At 39.3% G+C, this 15,002-nt stretch overlaps 1 protein-coding gene across 2 annotated transcripts in view; it reads right to left on the bottom strand.

Moving 5' to 3' along the window:
• Positions 1-1,503: 1,503 nt before the first annotated feature.
• LOC116832018 (serpin B10-like) overlaps positions 1,504-15,002 on the bottom strand; it is a 66,954-nt gene continuing 53,455 nt past the window's right edge. The window contains exons 1-8 of one of the 2 annotated variants that reach the window (XM_032792419.2): positions 13,491-13,649; positions 12,425-12,601; positions 10,841-10,930; positions 9,341-9,478; positions 7,653-7,770; positions 6,890-7,032; positions 5,194-5,361; positions 1,504-3,709 (exon numbers count right to left, since the gene is read on the bottom strand). In XM_032792419.2, coding sequence (XP_032648310.1) covers positions 3,305-3,709; positions 5,194-5,361; positions 6,890-7,032; positions 7,653-7,770; positions 9,341-9,478; positions 10,841-10,930; positions 12,425-12,592 — 1,230 coding nt within the window. In that variant the 5' untranslated portion in view covers positions 12,593-12,601; positions 13,491-13,649 and the 3' untranslated portion in view covers positions 1,504-3,304. Of the gene's footprint in view, positions 3,710-5,193; positions 5,362-6,889; positions 7,033-7,652; positions 7,771-9,340; positions 9,479-10,840; positions 10,931-12,424; positions 12,602-13,490; positions 13,650-15,002 lie in introns of those variants that run through there. The other variant, XM_075062815.1, reaches the window with a different exon arrangement.

The following is a 15,002-nucleotide window of genomic DNA, read 5'->3' as shown; positions in this document are numbered from 1 at the left end:
TCACCCCCTGCTATTTTTTTCCCTACCAGAACAAAAGATCTAAGTCCATAATAATAATAATAATAAGGTATTACGCTTAAAACCAAAGGACAGTGATGTGGGTGGAAAAGAAAATCTATTTTCGTTTGTATAGACAGGAGGGAAAGGGGAATGTACTGTCAGGTGGATTTGGCTGCAAATGTATATTGTGTAAACTGTACATGGAGAACAACAAGGAGTCCAGTGGCATCTTAAAGACTAACAGATTTATTTGGGCATAAGCTTTCCTGGGGAAAAGACCCATTTCTTCAGATAGCTGAAGAAGTGACGGTTTAGAAGTGAGGTTTTTTTACCCACAAAAGCTTGTGCCCAAATAAATCTGTTAGTCTGTAGGGTGCCACCAGACTCCTTGTTGTTTTGGGGGATACAGATTAACACAGCTACCCCCTTATATTTGTACATAGAGAGTATTTTTCATTTGTGAGGGAGGAGCACAACTAGTTCATTATGATATTTTATGTGGATGTGTACATCTTGTCTATAAAAGTAAGATTTATTAATTTTTGTTTTGGTATAATCAGTTTTACAATATTTCTTTCAGATAGCATAAACCTTGCTGGCTTAAACAAATAGTTCTGGTCAGCATCTGTGACTCTATACAGCAGTACTGTGAAAATGGGCTTGTTAAGCAGCTGAACAAATAAAACTCAGGTCCAGTGGTGTCACAAGCAGCTGTCACAAAACAAACAAATTTCAGCATCTAATCTGGGCCAAACTAAGTCCTGCAGTAATAGAATTCAAATTCACTGGCTTCAGTGTACATGCCAAGGTTGAATTTGGTTTGTTGTCTGAATCTGTATTTATATATATGTGTTTGGGTACATATAGAAAAAAAGTAAGTATTTTTCTTTGTATTAGTGAGCTAGTTATGTTCAGGGAAGCTTGCACACATTGCCTTCTTTGCTGCTTTGAGTTGGTCTGTTAGGGTTAAATTTCATACATGCTCCCGGCAGATTCATAGAAACAAGTTATTGTCTAGAATAGGAAAAGGAGATGTGTCTACCAAATGTATTAGCTAACATTTTAAATAACATGATTTTAAACACCATTTTGCAGCCTAATGCAGACAAAGAAAATGATATTTTTAAAACTCTCAGCTGAGCATAAACAGTGCTTAATTTGTGCCAGGTTTTGCCAGGGCTGAGCCCCGGCACCTCTAGGCTTGGCAGTTCACAGCGCTGGCACCTCTGGGCTTGCTGCATCTGTTATGTATGTAGAAAAAATAAAAAATAAGAAAATTTTAAAAAAATTATTTGAGCCCTGGCACCTCTTTCATTACAAATTAAGCACTGGGCATAATCAACCCTAGTTAAATAACGATCATTTTGGAATGGTAACAATGAAAACATATTGTAAATATTAAGAGTGCATAGAATATCATATCCTAACAAAACAGTACTGACAACTCCCCCGCCCCCCCGAACCATCCTCTATCTATAATCAACTAAATCACCAATTTGAATAGTAGAAACATAATCTCAGTGTTTTTTTTATTGCTTTAAGTGCAAATAATACACTAGAGTTACGGAGTAAAATATCAGCTAAAAGTACATTGGAATTTGGGTAAATAACAGGAATATCTTTGCTATACTGCATTCTTGAAATGAAAACCTATTTTTCTACTTTATTAGTGATACTAGTATCTAGGAATGGGTGCAAGTTACAACCAGTAATTACATTAACAATACATGAATGATGCAGACTTTAGATTATATGTCCATGAGCATTATAGTCAGACAGGAGGCATGCTGGTGAAAGTTTTCATATCAGTTGTGCCCATCAGAATTGTAAGATAAACTAATTTACAAATATTTTTAAAAGATCAGGCACAGGAACAAACATTAGTATGAGCAACATGACACCCCTGCATAGTCCTCTAGAAGCAGCTGCAGGTCATGACATGGACAAAGATGACAAGTTCACTGGCTGGGGAGGCTAGGCCGGTTAACTGACTCTGTGTCAACATTGTCAGAGAGCACTGTCAGAATGTTTAGTGCCTCATCCAGAGTCCTTCCTCTGACAGCAGTAAAAACTGAATTGGGCCTTTAGGGAGGTAAAGGATGGTCTTAGTAAGTATAAATGTGTAGTTTAAAGAGCCTCTAGGGAGCACTGAATTTCACATGCTTTTGCCTTAGATTTTATGAAATTACAATAATTTCCAAAATGTTAATTTTCAAAGTGAAAATTTAGACTAAAGATATGGAATTTTTTTTGTACACTTCCAAGTTTATTACATGTCAGACAATAAAATCTCTAACAAACGCATTACCATCTATGTGATAACACTTCAGTCAGCCAAATCACACTCCTAATGAAATTAGTGGGTGGAGGATTTGGCCTAATGTTGATTTTCCTATGCTTCTATGAGCAGTGTTGTTACTGATTGAACAACTCTTTTAGCACTTATGAATGTACAAGGTATGTCCAGCAGACTGACTCCTCAATGGTCCAACATCTGTCATTTAGACAGAATGGCATGGTTCCAAATGGAACGCTGTGGACAGTATGTGATGAGGTTAAATTTCTATTTTAACACTCTGAAAGAACAAAAGGAAATATGTTTTCATTGAGAAAAACTTCATAAATACAACTCAAGGCAAATATTATGAAATTCAGAGTTAATGCTGAACTGCTGTCATGAACTGGCCTTGTGCCTGGGATTTGCAAACGGGACTTAATGTGTTTTCTGTCACCCTTTGTATACAGACCTGCAATACCTGTGAAGAAGAGACTTAATTATTAAGCACTTCACTGTGGCTGGGTCTAATGTGTCCATGGGCGACAGTAGCAGAGATTAAGAGAAATTATCCTCCCCCAAACCATTTTGCATGACTGCTTTAGACCTGTTCCCATCTTGTCTGCAAGTATGAGGATGCAGTCATGGCATGAATGCTGAGATGTATTCTCCTCTCCTATGAAGAAATAGGTGGGGAGGGACAGAGACTACAGAGCCATGACTCTGGCCCCCATAACACTAGCCAGGAGAGCAGGCTCTGTGCAATGGGTAGTATGCTGCACTCTGTAAGGGGCTGCAGTAGATTACAGTCTGCCCAGTACAGCAGAGGAGCACAGAAGAAAATGTGCCTCAGTGTGTGTTCCTGAGGCATAATTACTTCTGAGGCTACTCCTGATGGAGGCAGCTTATGTTCAGGGCTCTAACTAAAAGCACCAACTAGATCTAAGCTTTGAATTTCAGGCTTCAATTTGTATTTCCCAGTTGCATGGTGAGAAAATGATGTTATTTGGTAGCAGAGAGTAATACATTCTAGGGGGAGCAGAATCTGCCAAAGAAGAGGATGCTGTTGGTTTTGTTGTGCCTGATGAAGAAAAGGAAAGGGTGATCTGCCTTAAATCTTACGGAATTTAAGGATGTTCTCACTGCTACAACGACTGCACTGCCACCTGCAGCCTCAGTGCCTTCTTCATTGACCTCAACAAAGGACTTGTGAAAAACTTTTGACAAATACAGATTGTTATTGTCAGACATCCCTGTGAAATCAGCTTGGTCCGGAATGAAGGCATCTTTCATCCCCATGCTGCTCAGAGTGGATTTGAGGTTATAGCTCTCTTCCAATTTGATCCTGGGCAGAAACAACTCCACTTCAGACGTTTTCATCATTTCTGGGCTGGTCCACTTGGATAATTTCTCATATGTCAATTCCCTCTCTAGCTACAGTGAGTTAAGAAAGAGAGGGATTTAGACAATTAGAAAGCAAAAAGGAAATCATGAGTAAATGAAGAAAGCTCATTATAAAGGTACAAAACACCTGCATTGCTACCACCCATGGCTATTGCTGTCATTATAGGATGTGCTACATGCAAACAGGGTTTGATCTTGCAAAGTGCTGAGTGACGTATACTCCTGTTTATCTAAATGGGAGGTGCCTTACTTGCAGGATTGGGTCCGGAGAGGAGTTCCTTGTTTTTTCTATTTAAACGTACATGGGAATGTTGTCCTCTTATGCACATATAGTGCTCCTGTTAATGTTAATATAACATCTACATGGACGACTTGTCCCTTCGCAATTATATATGATTGGTGTTCATGGGGACAAGTAAGAGGATATGGTCCTTGCCCAGATGTGCTTGCAAATGGTGCATCTGATTTTTCATGTTCTTGAGATCTCTCGGTTCCCATTGAGTTGAGGCACTCAGAACCAAATGTGAGGAACTTAGGTCCTTGTAAGGTGGGTTACTAATTACTTATTTCACTAGATAAAGAGAGCCCAGAAAACAGGGGGAAAGGGAGTACAGCTCTTGGAAGAGCATTAATTGCAAGGGGCCAGAGAGTCAGATTGTGGTCAGGGCAAAAGAACTGGCTTCAACAACCAGTTTGGAATTCTTGTTTAGGGGAATCACCACATAAAGTATAGCAAGTACTACACTTCCCATTTAATGCAGTTATCCCAACAGAATGCTGCAAATCCTGCATATCACACTGGAAAATCAAGTATTCCCTAAATACATGTATGACTTTATGGAGTCCACAAGACATGCACATGCTGAAACCAATTATCCCCCTGCTAGAAGCCTTCTTCTTCCTCACCCCACTTCCTCATGGTTTTGTTACTCTCTCATTGTATCACATCTGAAACTAGGCTGTTAGCTATTCTGGGACACAGACCTGGTCTATTTGTTCTGGAAAATTCCTTGTGCTCTTTTGGATTTCATCTAGATAATAATATATCATGTCAATCAGGGGTGGCTCTATGTATTTTGCCACCCCAAGCACAGCAGTCAGGCGGCTTTCAGCGGCATGCCTGCTGGAGGTCCGCTAGTCCCATGCCTTCAGTGTACCCGCCGCCGAATTGCCAACAAAACCACGGGACCTGCGGACCTCCTGCAGGTGACCGACAGGCCACTGCCTGCAGCTTGCCACCCCAGGCTGGTGCCTGGAGCCACACCTGCTGCCAATGATACCCCTTAACATTGTACCTCTAGGTGGTGTCGTCGTCAGAATTGCTAAGTTTCACTTCACAGTTCTTATCCTGCTCACAAAAAGGAACATATATGCCATACTTTTGTCTACAACCGTATGCAGTAATGTACAGGATGTTGCTAAATTCATTCTGAGTATTATCCCGTAGCTGTCTCACACTGAGGAAATGTTAAATTCCACTTTTGTGGACCAGCAATATGTCGTAATGGTTTTACCTGTTCCAGACCAGTAGATTTATCCTCAATGTCATCTGGTAATAGGATGAGCATGCTGAGGTCGTTATTGACGTATGGAAGCTCAGCAATTTTGACCTTCATTGTTTCCAAGTAGCATATTGGAAATTTATCTTTTAGAAACATCATCTGCACTGGTTTAGTCTTGGTCTGTGAAATTATATATCTCCATAAGAAAATAAATATTACTTCTTTCTTTAAAACATATGGGTTATCAGTAAATATGTATGACTTGCTTCAGATGAAATAAGAATAAAAGTTTGAATACAGATTTATGAACCAAAGTTTTTTGCATGGTTTAACAGTGCTCCTTTCATGAGAAAATATTAATTGTCCTGTTGTTTGTCTCAAAGCATTGTTTTCCATGACCTGGACTCATCTTCCACTGTTCCCCAGTACATGCGTAATAACTCACAGATGGTGGGACAGAGGAGCCAGAAAATTCTGCAAGGATCACCTCATTGAGTTTCCTGACATTTGTTCCTATTACAGGAAAGAACTTTGAGGGGACAGAGTGCAGGGGTGGCGCACAACTCCCAACACTGAAAATTCTGGGGAACCTCTAAGTATAAGGAGAAAGGTCACTGCATTCAGGGGCTGCTTTGGTCTCTTCTCCACCCTGGCAGAACAGAAAAATGCTGCCTTTGGCTGACTTTCTGCTGGCTTAGCAGTAGTAGCTGTAGAGTGAATTCTATAAATATTAATGTTGCCACATGGATAATAAATACAAATACTCAGTGTTTGTAAAGTTTCAGGGATTCAGGAAGTTCACTTAGTTTCAGTTATGGAGCAATGCTGTGGGTGTGGGTGTGCCATATTTAGATGCACGAGAAGTAATTTTGGTTTGCAGGAGTTTCATGAAGTCCTTTACAATTTCACTTCCTATGTGTTTGCAACTCCTGAGTTCCATAGACTATAAGTACCTACATGGGGAACAGAAACTGATAATATAGGGCTCTTCAATCTAGCAGATAAGGGAGAACAAGAACCAATGGCTGGAAGTTGAAGCTAAGCAAATTCAAACTAGAAATAAAGGCACAAATATTTAATGGTGAGAGTAATTAACCATGGGAACAACTTACCAGAGTTGTGCTGGATTCTCCATCACTGGACATTTAAAAAATCAAGATTGGCTATTTTTCTAAAAGATATGCAGTAGTTCACGCACAGTTATTGGATTTGAGGCAGGAATTTAGTACCAAGAAGTCCTGTGGCTTGTTTTAGGCAAGAGGTCAGATTAGACTATCACAACAGTTCTTTGTAGCCTTAATCTAAATCCCACTGACTTTAAATGAGCGTTAGGCTCTTAAGTCACTTGAAAAATGGAATTTAGGCTCCTAAATCCCATAGGTGCCTTTGAAAATGTTGTTATAATCTATAGAACTGTGGAGCCTTCACATTAACAGGGTATTCACACGTAGTCAGGGTATTCACTAATATTTCTAATAACATAAGGCCCAACAGTCTCCTCTTGAAGCTAAAACCCATTTTTCAAATCTTTGCTTAAACTATGTAGTAGTTTTACTAACTAAATATTAAAATTGTCACAGTTATTTACTTTAGGCCATGCACCGAGCTACCAATAGTTTTACGATGGAATATGAACCGTGGGTGAAAGATTTTCATGCTATATGGAGGTTTCTTACAGTTCAACAGCATGAACATTAGTGGAACATACCTTGCTCAGTCTGAAGGGATTCTCAGACGTGTTTTCATTCAGAAATCTCTTTTCCCACTTTCCTTTGAAATAAATGGCATTAACCAGGACCAGTACAGTGTTGGGATCAAGAGCACCTCTAGGCAGCAGATTCTGGATTTTCCCTTTCAGAGCGAGAAGAATCGTGTTTTTATTTCAGTGCAGTACAGCAAGTGCTATTTCTAATCTTGCTTTCTCTTTAATTATCCGCTGAGAATGTATATGCCTCAGAACCCCTGATCTCTGAGTGAGTTTCCAAATTCTGCCAAATCAGAATGGTAGCATTTTATACCCATTTCACCCTCCTTTTGCACAGGAGTAAATAACAGCACAGGACGCTAGGCTGTGAAGAATCAGGCTCATGAAAAAGAGAATCCATGGTCATAAATCCTGCTCCTGTAGTTTTAGCAGTGATGGTGGCCCATCAGACCAGAGGCCCTGTAGGAGCTGTTGATTCTTTAGACGAAATCAGGTTCTAAAGGCGGTTCCCTTCTTTCTTTTGGGATTTTATCCAAAACTCATTGAAGTCAATGGGAGTCTTTCCATTGAATTAAAAAAACTCTGAATCAGACACTTGAAACTGTTCAGCCGTTCATTTGTCCACCTCTCCCTCCTCAATGTCCGCATTAGCTCCACTAGTGCCTGACTACAGGAGGAACACATAAAAATGCAGCCACCTACCCAAAAGGAATTAGCAACTATAGTGGGAGAAGAGCAAAGTTGTGATTGTTTGTCCTTAGCTTACCCTCAGTTTGGTTTTCTACCCAGGAATTGATTTCTTTTCTGGCTTGTTCTGCAGCTGTTCTAAAGTTAACTGCTTGGGGCTCTGCATTGTAATAGTTTTTAACGAATTCTACGTATTCCTGAAAGGTAGGAGAGAAAATTTGCTATTAAAGTAAATTCAAAATGGCATCACTTAAAAAAATTCAAATTGCTTTACAACATAACTACTGCAATACTAAAGAGTACAATTCAACTTAAGCTAGATAAAATTTAAAAGTAAGATCGATGGCACAGTATATTTAATAATTAGAGCTGGTTGAATTTCTATTTCAATTCCACTGGAAATTCTCTTTTATCCCAAATCAGAACAAAAAGTTAAAATTTTGAAATTTTCTGTGAAATGATAATTCTGAAAACATTCTTTTAGGAAATATCAAAATGATCTAATAATAAGGTAACTGGAATGCTGTGTGTCTAGTTCTGGAGCCCACAATTCAAGAAGGGAGATGTCGATAAACTGGAGAGGGTTCAGAGAAGGATCATGAGAAGGGTTAAAGGAACAGAAAATGCAGTGGTAAACACAAGGAGCTCAGTCTGCTTAACAAAGAGAAGGTTAAGAGATGACTTGATTACATTCTACAAGTACCTACATAGGGAATAAACATATAACAGTGAGCTCTTCAGACTAGCAGAGAAAGGTATAACAAAAAGAACAGGAGTACTTGTGGCACCTTAGAGACTAACAAATTTATTTGAGCATAAGCTTTCATGGGCTACAGCCCACTTCATCAGATGGATAGAATGGAACATATAGTGAGGAGATCTATATACATACAGAGAACATGAAAAGGTGGGAGTTGCCCACTCTAAGAGGCTAATTAATTAAAATGAGCTGTTATCAGCAGGAGAAAAAAACTTTTGTATGTATGTATATATATCTCCTCACTATATGTTCCATTCTATTCATCTGATGAAGTGGGCTGTAGCTCACGAAAGCTTATGCTCAAATAAATGTGTTAGTCTCTAAGGTGCCACAAATACTCCTGTCCTTTTTGCAGATACAGTCTAACACAGGTGCTACTCTGAAAGGTATAACACAATCCTGTGGCTGGAAGTTGAAGCTAGACAGATTCAGACTGGAAATAAGATGTACATTTTTTACCGTGAGAGTAATTAACAACTGGAACAATTTACCAAGGCTTATGGTGGATTCTCCAACACTGACAATTTAAAAATTAGGACTGAATGTTTTTCTAAAAGATCTGATCTAGGAATTATTTTGGAGATGGTCTATGGAGGTCAGACTAGATGATGGCTGTGGTCCTTTCTGGCCTTAGAATGCATGAAAAATTTCCATTTTAATAAGGTTGAAGTGGTTTGTTTCAACTTTATTGTTTTAACTTTATATAATATGAACTATAAGTAATAATATAAATGTATACTATTTAATATAAAAGTTAAATAATGTCAAAACAAAGCACTTGGGCTTTATCAAAGAGTTTTGATAATTTTTCATCAGAAACTTAGACAAAATCTATATGTTCCCACAAAACATTTCAGTTTTATCACATCAGCATTTCCCATTGGCAAATTGTTCTTTTGGAAGTTTTTCAATCTGCTCTATTAATAATCTTGGGTTTTGATCAGTATTGAGTGTCATAAATGTCTTTCAAAACTTTCTCTTCAGCTTAGTAAAAGTATTCAACTTACACTATGGAACTGGAAAGTCTGTTCCTCATACAGTCTGTTGGCAGTTTTAAGCAAGTAAGAATTTTGGGGTTTGTTGATTGAAGAGATTAATGCCTGGAACTCAGAGTGAATGTCTTCAGCTTTGGAGTCCTCAGGTTCCTTTAAAAGGGACACAATGAACTTGGAAATCACATTTCTTTATGAAAATGTTGTAACTCCTAGGATTACTACAGATAACAGAAATTACTGGGGGAAGGGGAGGGCGGATTTCTCTATTTTTTCTGTTTATTGACTCTGCATTTGACTGAATTGTCTGTAATCAGATTGTTTTCACTGAATAGTGAGCAGGTCAGTTTCTCCCTTGCTGCGAAGACTTTTACAAACATCATCGGGTGAGTACTTCTAGCTACAGCTTAGGTGAGTCTTAAAGTTTGAGCTCCACTCCTGCACCATCAAGACTGTGTTATTCAACACAGGGTCACACAGCTCTGGTGGAAATCATATCTCTGACGGAGCACAGCTGTGCTGGGGATGAGAGGTAACTTTCCCTCAGCACTAGAAGCAGTAACAGGGTGCCATTACTGAGGGATTGTAAAAGGGGAGCAAGTTAGGGGACTTAGAAGGTGAGAGATAGAGGCCTCTGTTTCTCTTAAAAGCAGAAGACCTTGTCTAACAAGCCATCTTTAGTTCAGCAGCCAGAGATTCCCTGCTGAGGAACTACAGCTGGTTCACCTGCAGAAAATGCTGGCACAGAGGCTTTTGAGACATCTTCAGGGAGAACATCCACGCCTATCCCTGACCCACTCTGAAAATGCTGAGAGGAGCTCCTTAGAGCTGTCTGAGGAGCAGAACTCCTCAGGCAGCTCCCCTCTCTGGTCTAATGAACCAAGGCAGATTCATCAGAATGCATCTGCTGGGGAAATTGAGGTATCGTCTCCCCTCCCCCATGTCTCCAGCACCACATGCACCTGGTCATTTTCCTACCTTCCCACAGACACTTTCCAAGTCTTTCCTAGACTCAATATATTGTCACATACCCCATTCCCACCTTAACTTCCACATCATGCTTTCCCTCTTTATATCAACACATCATACCCTTCACAACTGCACATATGCCTTTAGGATATGTCTGTAGCTATCCAGTCTCTGAGGTCAGAGTTCAGGTTTTGCCTTGCAATATGAGTTAGAGGAACTCTGTGTGTGTGTGTTGTCCATCTGTACATGTGTGAGGTGGAAGGGAATTCCCTGGAGAGGTGCAGAGTCATTGGCACGTTACGTTGCTGTTCAGGAGTATGAATCAAGGTGCCTTTCCTGCCTTTGAAGGTTTGAGTGAGTGTGTTTTGCACTTAAGCAACCTTAATTGGTTATTAACTATGATTTTTCAGGGTGGGGAAAGCAATATAGATGTAGGCTGAAAACAACCAACCAATAGCCTGATTCAAACTAGTGCCGCTGTTGAACTTTGCTATTCCCAGAAGAACAGCGGATTTGTTTCTCTGATATTTTGGTTCTAAAGAATACCAGCTTCCTTTTCTTTGGCCTCCCACGAGAAGTTCTTGTCACCTGCAAACAGCCTCCTCCGGTTCCTGTACTTTTCTTAAAATGAAGCACCTGCAAGCCGAGTTTGTAAAAATAGTAAATATACTTGAAGACAGCTATCTAAGACAAATGTACATACATATTGATTACTTGTGACCTATTTGTCAAAACCTACCTCCAATTTATTGTAATTAGTCAGCAAAGATGGTTGCTATTTAGCCTGCTAAGGACACCATAGCTATGATTTTCAATGATGATTTGAATGTAACTGAGACCCAGGTCACAACCACACAGTCTCATTGTTGGCTTAATAACAGGTCATTATTGTGAATCAGGTGGAAATTAACTTAGTCATGTAGTCAGACTATGTGAAATTCATGATGGCTTCAGCCATTTATTATTATACTCTTTATTATTGGGCATCACTGATGTGCTAGATGCTGTACAATATATAAAGGCACAGTGCTTCCCCAAGGGTTTACAACCTCTATTAAAAAGACAATACAGTTTAGTTGCATAATACATGGAATGGCCAAATGAAGGTGTAATGATAGAGCCATCAAATGATAATGATCAGATAAACTTATGCTCAAAGCATAGGTAGTAGCAGCAACAAAACACAATTCAAGGTATGATCACTGCAAATTACAATGGTTATGCAACTTTATCATTTTTATTAGCAAAATTCAGACAAATGTAAATAGATTGAAATAGGACTAAACTGAAAAGGTTTCAATTGTTAGTGTAAGCCGACTGTCATGGAAGAGCTATGGATGAACCAAGCCATGTTTTCAGCATTGCCATTTATGTATGTACAGAACACTCATATCCACATCTTAGAAACATGTTTAAAATAAGGTTAAATTGAGTTTTAAGGGAAAGCTAAAATGGAAGGTCAGGTTCTAAACTATTGGGGCGGCTCCAGTCTGGCAAACCAGCAGCACCACTCTGGGAAGTATGTGAGCAGGTGAGATGCAGGGGCTAGTGAAAATGTTGAGAAATAATGGGGTCTTCAGTCTGAGTAGGGGACTTTTCCCTCTCAGTGGGTTACCTGTTGGATTCAGAGAACCTCAATCCAAAAAGAATTCCAGAAAACTGAGGTAAATAAAGGAGATTTCTGCCTAGGGAAGGTAAGGAGACACCTGGAGAAGTTACTAGGAGCCACTCAACTACCCAGGATCATTGTACTCCAACCAAGGCCCCTTTCACCTCAGGAAAGCCCCCAGGCCAATAGGGCCAGGAGCTACCACCTGAAACTCCCCTTTACAGGGAGCTGCCCCAGTAGTTTAGAAGCTGACCTTCCATTTTAGCTTTCCATTTGAACAGAACACTGTATCCGGCCCAGAGTACCTGAACAGTGTGGGGAACAGAGAGTTACTGGGAAACTCTGAAATTAGTTCAAATTGCAGGGGATTTGTTATTCCCTATAGTCTACCCAGCATTTCCATTCACCTTTCCTTCAAAGATATTGTGTTTGATACTGTAGTATCAGGTTGTTGTAGCATGTGTAGGAACCATTTGTCATATCAAGATATATACAGGACATTGTCAAATTTCACAACCTACCTCAGCCATCTGCATTGCAGTGTTACCTTTTGCCCCCACATAAGTCATGGCCAGAGCAGATGAAATACTCCAAGGGGAAAAGAAAATGTTTTGGCCTTTAAAAGATTCATTCAGCTTTTTGAAAAGGTCAAGGGTAAAACTACCATTTGATGCTGAGAGAGAGTCCATTGCTGAAACCTAAGACAAATATATGAAGACAGAGTGTAACAGTTTGACTTCACTGGAGCCAAGATTTTACCTTGATCTCCAGCTTGTGTTGTTTTCTCTGTATCCTAACAAACTAACTTTCCTCAGAAACTGGAAAATGTATCTAAGTGACAATGATTCAAGACTCCCTTAGACTATCTGCCCTATAGTTTCTGCTGTAAATCAATCCCTAGGTACTTGTACAACACACAAATCATATCATGCACACTCTTTACTGTTATATAAAGATTTCAATATGACTTAGGCACCTAACCTGCTTTGGTGCTTTTGAAAATACCAGTAGGCACCTCTCTGCATCTTTAGGTGCCTAAATACGTTTGATAATCTGGGCCTCAGTCCTTGGCCTCTTTGGGTCCTGTGGCTGTCAACAAGTTGCATTATGGAGTGTCCAAACACATACTAAGTCATGGATTCTTTTGTTATGAGAAGACTAACGAGGATGACAGAATACAAATCTTTTTCTTCCTCCTCAGGGGAACAACAATTTAGTACTTGGCCCATTAATTTGCTGTGTTGTACCATCTCACAGCAAGAACTACCACCTGAATAGATTTATCCTTACTTATCTAATCTAAGATTTTAAGGAACAGGATTGTCATCTACTCAAGAAAATTCTTCCTTTCATTGATTCCTTTGTGCCATATCAGCATCTTTTCTTAAACTCTGTAAGTATATAATATAATACTCTGTTTTCTAAGAACTGAAATCTAAATTAAATTTACAATGAAAATGTGCAATTCCTGTTTTACTGCATAACATTTAGTTTTTATCATTTAATCTGCCCTGTCGGGCATGGTTTAAATAGTTAAAAAGAAGTTTCAAAGAAAGCTAATTATGTCTATTTAAATATTTACATTACCTCAGATTCCTGTGAGAGAAAAGCAATTACTTGCGTGGTGAGCTGCGTTCTGGGTCTGTCAGGCAATAAACACGTTTAGAAATATAAAACAGTTGTGCTTCCTTCTGGCCTCCATCCTCCACTCTTACTGCCCTATGTGTTTCGCCACCTACGTTTACCCCTCCTCCCTACCAGTTTCCAGAACTTTCTGTTGTAAAGAGTGCCCCAATTGTTGACACACTCTATATTAGTTTGGCAATAAATATGTTTAGAAATAAAATGAGGTTGCAGCTCACTCTTCTTCTAGCCTACACTCTCCACTCCTAGTCCCCAATATGTTTTCCCACCTAAACCTACCCTTACTCCTCACCACTTTCCAGAAATTTTTGTTGTAAAGTTGGACCTGATTATTGATCCACTGTGTGTATTTTAAACAGCAATCTTAGAGATTTAGAAGAGGAATACAATGATCTTATAAGATCTGCTATTTTAGGCATAGAATAAGCAAAAATACCACAGAGTGGCCTAATGTAAGAATGGCTGGTGATGTTGTCCATTGCGACTCTCTTTTGGTAGCGGTGAGACTTTTTGTTTAAAATAAGTGCAGTTAGCATTTAACTTACACCAAACAACACAAATGTCTGTCTTTGTGCTGGATGAGTGTTGTGTGTGGCCTGATTCTCCACTGCATTGTTCCAGTTTTAAACCAGTGTAACTCTATAGATTTCAATTAAGGCGTATCAGTGTAAAACTGGAGTAATGCAGGGATCAATTAGATCTTGTGACTCCACCATCCTCATTTAAAACCATTAGGAATATAGATACCGCCATGCCATCAAATCAGACAAACAGTCCAACTGGCTTGGTATTCAGCCTCCAACAGTGACCAGTACCAGATGTTTAAGTGGAGGACTTAAAACTCCGAAAATGGGCTTGTCAAAGAATGCATGGAGTGGGCGCTAAAATATTCCCATGTCAGAAGTTTCTCTCTAATTTGAGACAGTTGTGGGTGCTCTGTGTACTGAAGGATGAGGGCTTGTATCCCTTTTTAATTTAAAGGCTGGACTAAAGAACATCCCTGGATGCACAAACTGATCCACGCTCAGTGCAGTGGATGCTGAAATGTTGAAACATTTTTTTAAAAAACGTCAAAGGCTTTTCTGTTTCTTTGTTTCATGCTGAGACCCACCATGAAAATTAATAGCTCATGTGCTGCCAAGAGTTTCCTCTCTCCGAGATTGTAGAAAAGAAATTCTGAAATGCACAGGTACCCTCACCTTGCCTTGTATTTTGAAAATCTGCGGCTGTTAGCTGTATGAAGGAGCGCTTTTCTAGAAAGTATGTCTGTGCAGACCAGCGGTCGGCAACCTTTCAGAAGTGGTGTGCCAAGTCTTCATTTATTCTTTCTGATTTAAGGTTTCGCGTGCCAGTAATACATTTAAACATTTTTAGAAGGTCTCTTTCTATAAGTCTATAATATATAACTAAACTATTGTTGTATGTAAAGTAGATAAGTTTTTTTAAATGTTTAAG

Source organism: Chelonoidis abingdonii, chromosome 2 (assembly GCF_003597395.2).
Source record: "Chelonoidis abingdonii isolate Lonesome George chromosome 2, CheloAbing_2.0, whole genome shotgun sequence".
NCBI lineage: Eukaryota > Metazoa > Chordata > Testudines > Testudinidae > Chelonoidis > Chelonoidis abingdonii.
Note: the sequence above shows the minus strand (reverse complement) of the source record. Positions and strands in the feature narration are given on the sequence as shown.